This window comes from Papilio xuthus, unplaced genomic scaffold (assembly GCF_000836235.2).
Source record: "Papilio xuthus unplaced genomic scaffold, Pxut_1.1 DF826284.1, whole genome shotgun sequence".
In the NCBI taxonomy this organism is placed as follows: domain Eukaryota; kingdom Metazoa; phylum Arthropoda; class Insecta; order Lepidoptera; family Papilionidae; genus Papilio; species Papilio xuthus.
Window position 1 is genome coordinate 25,823 of NW_013532365.1, and position 4,041 is coordinate 29,863.

Consider the following 4,041-nt stretch of genomic DNA (forward strand, 5'->3'; position numbering starts at 1 on the left):
TACGAGCACGTTGCAGAACTTGAGCTCGAGGATGGAGGCGACCGTCTCTCGCTCCGGCCGCAGCAACGTCGGCCCGAAGCACACCGCCAGGTTAGACACCGTCATCAGGTTCTTGTCGCTCTTCGCCGCCACGCTGCCATAACAACGTAATCCATCACACATTTACACAAAAACTACCGTAAACCAGTCATAAATAACGATAAATATTTAAAAATTGTGCGTGTCTGTACATACTTGCGCAGATGTCTTAGCACGAGGCGCAGCATGCGGCGGTTGTCAGCGGGCAGCGCCAGCAGCAGCGCGTGCAGAGCCGCCACCCGCTCCTCGCGCCGCTCCCGCTCTGCGACGCACACGACACATCTTACACACGGCATAAAGTCGGGCTATGTGAAGATGGCACATAATAAAGTGCAGTACTGACTGGCGGCGGCGAGGAACTGGTCGTGCAGGCGGCGCGTGAGCAGCGGCTCGGGCAGCGCGCGCAGGAAGCTCTTCAGCGCGGAGGTGAGCGTCTTGCTCTCGCACTCCGCGGGCTCGGCCAGCTCGCCGCCCGCGCCGCACGCCGCCCCGCCCGCCGCCCCGCCCACCAGCCGCGCCACCTTCGACGCCACGCCCGCCACCCTGCTCCGACAAATCGCTCACAGTTATTATACATTATCTTTACATTGATTATTTGGTATTAATTCATAGTTTACAAAAATTATAATTTGCGTAGTAACCTGTATAGGCCCTGCTCCTCGAGACCGCGCGCTTCCAGTATGGCAATGATGCGGCGCACGAACGTGAAGCCCGCCTCGTTCAGCTCGCAGCCCGCCTCGCCTTCACCATCGCCCTCCCCCTGTCACCCAATACACATAACACGATCATACGGCGGCCTTTGATGCGGCCCTTAACGTTTAGTGAAAGTATTGTTATTAGTATAATGATTTGGGATGAGTTATTATTATCAGAATTGAATGAGTAAATGTAGTACCTTGGGTCGATGTGGGCGGAGTGGGTGTGGGTGGGGGTGTGGGGGTGGGGGTGGGGGCGCGGCGTCGAGTGCGCGCAGCCAGGCGGCGCGGTCCCGGTCGCCGAGGGCCTGCAGCGTGAGGGGGGCGCGGTCTCGCTCGCCCGGCACCGCCTCCCAGCAGAACCGGCGCTCCGCCTCGCTCGCAGCGCGCGCCCCGCACACACACACGCTCTCCACCGGCCCGCTCTGCACACACATATTCTAATTAATATATATTCAACTCCTAACACTCGACATCCCTCAACTTTAGATACGACCCATTGCTATTTTTATTTTCTATTCATTTGGTAACTTAACATTGATTTTAAAAATGCCAAATCGAATGTGAATCAATGACATATAATTTGTTTGAAAAGAAGTATACAACGCTTACATCTCACCGTTTTGACGTTGATCTGGTTGTATGGCATGAGGGAGAGCAGCCGCGAGCCCTTCTCGTACGTGCAGTACTGCTTGCTCCACGTGGTGCCGAACGCCTCTGCACATACATACATACATACATACACATACATTTGTAACAACATCTTCATATCAGATCAGTTGTATGAAAGTATAAACCCACTCTTCTCCATGAGGAAGAGGTATCCGGCGCGCGAGACGCCGCCCTGCTCCTCCGATATGCCCTCCTCTTTGTTCTGTAACATATATACATACATACATACATTATAATATCATAACATTATTTATATAATTAACATACAGTGTGAAAGTAACTCACCATCTGGCGCACCTCCATCATCTTCTTCATGAGCGACTCGGTCTGCTTGCTGGTCTCCTCGAAGTTGCTGCGCGTCTGCAACCAGGGCACAAGTCACGTCACCTCACCTCACCTCACGTCACGTCACGTCACGTCACGTCACGCAGCATGCAACACGCGCACATAACACACGCACACTGTTATGGCACTCTTGCTTGCAGGATTATTAATAAGATTTGTGTTAGAGCGTTTTTAATTCTTAGTAGAAAATTCAGTTAAACTTTATAGTAATTAGTGATCAAAAAAAATCCTCACACACACACACACACACATAGACAGACACACACACTCCACCTACGGTCCGCAGTGTGCGCCGAGCTGGGGCGCGAGCACGACCTGCTTTCATATACTGTGTCAACAACTTATCTAGATATCATTTCAGATATTTTCCCATCTTATGATGGTATTACACCTGCCCGCCTTGCCTGAATGAGAATATATAATTTAAATATAACTAGAACACGGGTGCGATAACGCAATATTTCCCGTTATGTGGGAGTGGAGTGTAGATGTTGTGGTACCCGCTGTATCCTGAGCTGCAGGTCGCGCACGAGGGGCTCGGCGTCGGCGTGCACGTCGTGCGCGGTGTGGTGGAACGTCCACCAGCCGAACACGAAGCCCAGCAGCGTCTCCACCAGCTCGAACTTCTTGCGCTCCTGCACCGCCTGCAGCTGGAACACGTACTCCAGCGAGGCCTGGCAGAAGTCGCGCTCCGCCATGTCCATCGCCGCGTCCGCCTGCAACGCGATACATTTATCTTATTTTAAAATCCAGTTTAACAAATGAAATATTATCCCAAAGCTTATCATGCGATTTGATAGAAGAACAACACCCACCTCTTGGAAAACGGCTTCAGGCTTCTTAGTGGAGAGCGATAGCGTGCGCTCCTGGCTCTGGCAGAATTTTGCAGTCTTCTTGTCGAATTTCTTCTTACCCTCCTGCAACGTGTGAAGAATTTCAATTACCTCATTTCTCAAATATAACAAAGAATTACCTTATCATACAAATTGTACAAACACAAATATAAAATGTCTTCACGCAAGAAAGCAGCGATGGAATGTAATAAATGCAAACTGGCTCAATGAAAGGCGTCAATAAACTAAATGAGTAATCTGATGGCAATCAATCAGCGTTAACTGAACGGATTGCGACGCGACGGTACAGACGCCGCGTGCCGCGTGCCGCGTGCAACGCGTACTGTGTGCCACCAATTCAAAACAATCAAGACAATTGCAGCTACCAAGCTTGCAACTCCCTAAGCTAATGCCACGGATTCATTCATTAAAAATCTATCTAATATATAACGCTTGTACAAGAATACTCCTACAATCCAGCGTTTAGATATGTTTACTTATGTTATGAACTTGGCGACGCCTACGTGACTGTATGTATTATATTTACCTTGACGGCTCCAATGTGATCCTTGCGGAATCTCTCGAGCGGCTGGATGATCTGCTCGTGTGCGCGTCCCAGCTGCAATACACATATTTAAATTCAACAATATTGTATACACATTTTCAACATTATTTTTCTGGAGACAAAACTCTAGTAATACATTCTAATAACACTTTCATATTTTAAGTTTAAAGTAAGTCACATAAAAATAGGAATTTTCTTTAATATATATTATAAGGTACAACCGAGCAATTGCCTGATATCGCTGAAATAGTAAATGGACCGTTGCCCATACACATACACATACGCAGTTGTATTTGTGTTGCATACCGAATTATATGATTTGTTAATAACATGAAGTGTTAAAATCTCACATGTGGGAATGGAGAACGAAGACAATGTCATCAGTTCAATGTATTCGACATTTCCATAACGATGTGCAAAACGATATACAAAAGTAAACAAGGCGTAAAATTTATTCATCTTTGTCATAAATAATTTGCATATAATATGACAATGGTGAGGAACATAGACATAGAACAGGGACAACGAAAGTAAAAGTTAAGTGTTGTGTAGACCGGGCGGCACATAGCGGCACACAGCGCACAGCTCATGCCGACACGTCGCACACGTAATCTTACACAAACAAATACTTAAATACACAATGTGCATGATAAATACAAAACGTAATGGTACCACGTATGTACTTGTCAAACGAAACTCAATGCTAACACCACTAAATACGGCTCAATTTACCATTGTCGCAGCAATGGCATCGACTGATAGTATTTGAAAACATCGCAGTATGAATATTCATGCGTCCATACACGTTAAGTACAATCAGGACTTAGGTGCGGTATGTACAAGCTACCGCCCC

At 47.5% G+C, this 4,041-nt stretch overlaps 1 protein-coding gene across 1 annotated transcript in view; it reads right to left on the minus strand.

The window, feature by feature from the left end:
- Window positions 1-3,940, minus strand: part of LOC106123045 (rho GTPase-activating protein 26-like) — a 9,342-nt gene extending 5,402 nt beyond the window's left edge. The window contains exons 1-12 of the mRNA XM_013319182.1: window positions 3,921-3,940; window positions 3,171-3,242; window positions 2,606-2,707; window positions 2,291-2,506; window positions 1,731-1,805; window positions 1,575-1,647; window positions 1,393-1,490; window positions 974-1,198; window positions 720-838; window positions 422-621; window positions 235-340; window positions 4-133 (exon numbers count right to left, since the gene is read on the minus strand). Of these exons, the coding sequence (XP_013174636.1) occupies window positions 4-133; window positions 235-340; window positions 422-621; window positions 720-838; window positions 974-1,198; window positions 1,393-1,490; window positions 1,575-1,647; window positions 1,731-1,805; window positions 2,291-2,506; window positions 2,606-2,707; window positions 3,171-3,242; window positions 3,921-3,923 (1,419 nt within the window). The 5' untranslated portion in view covers window positions 3,924-3,940. The remainder of the gene's footprint in view (window positions 1-3; window positions 134-234; window positions 341-421; window positions 622-719; window positions 839-973; window positions 1,199-1,392; window positions 1,491-1,574; window positions 1,648-1,730; window positions 1,806-2,290; window positions 2,507-2,605; window positions 2,708-3,170; window positions 3,243-3,920) is intronic.
- Window positions 3,941-4,041: the final 101 nt, after the last annotated feature.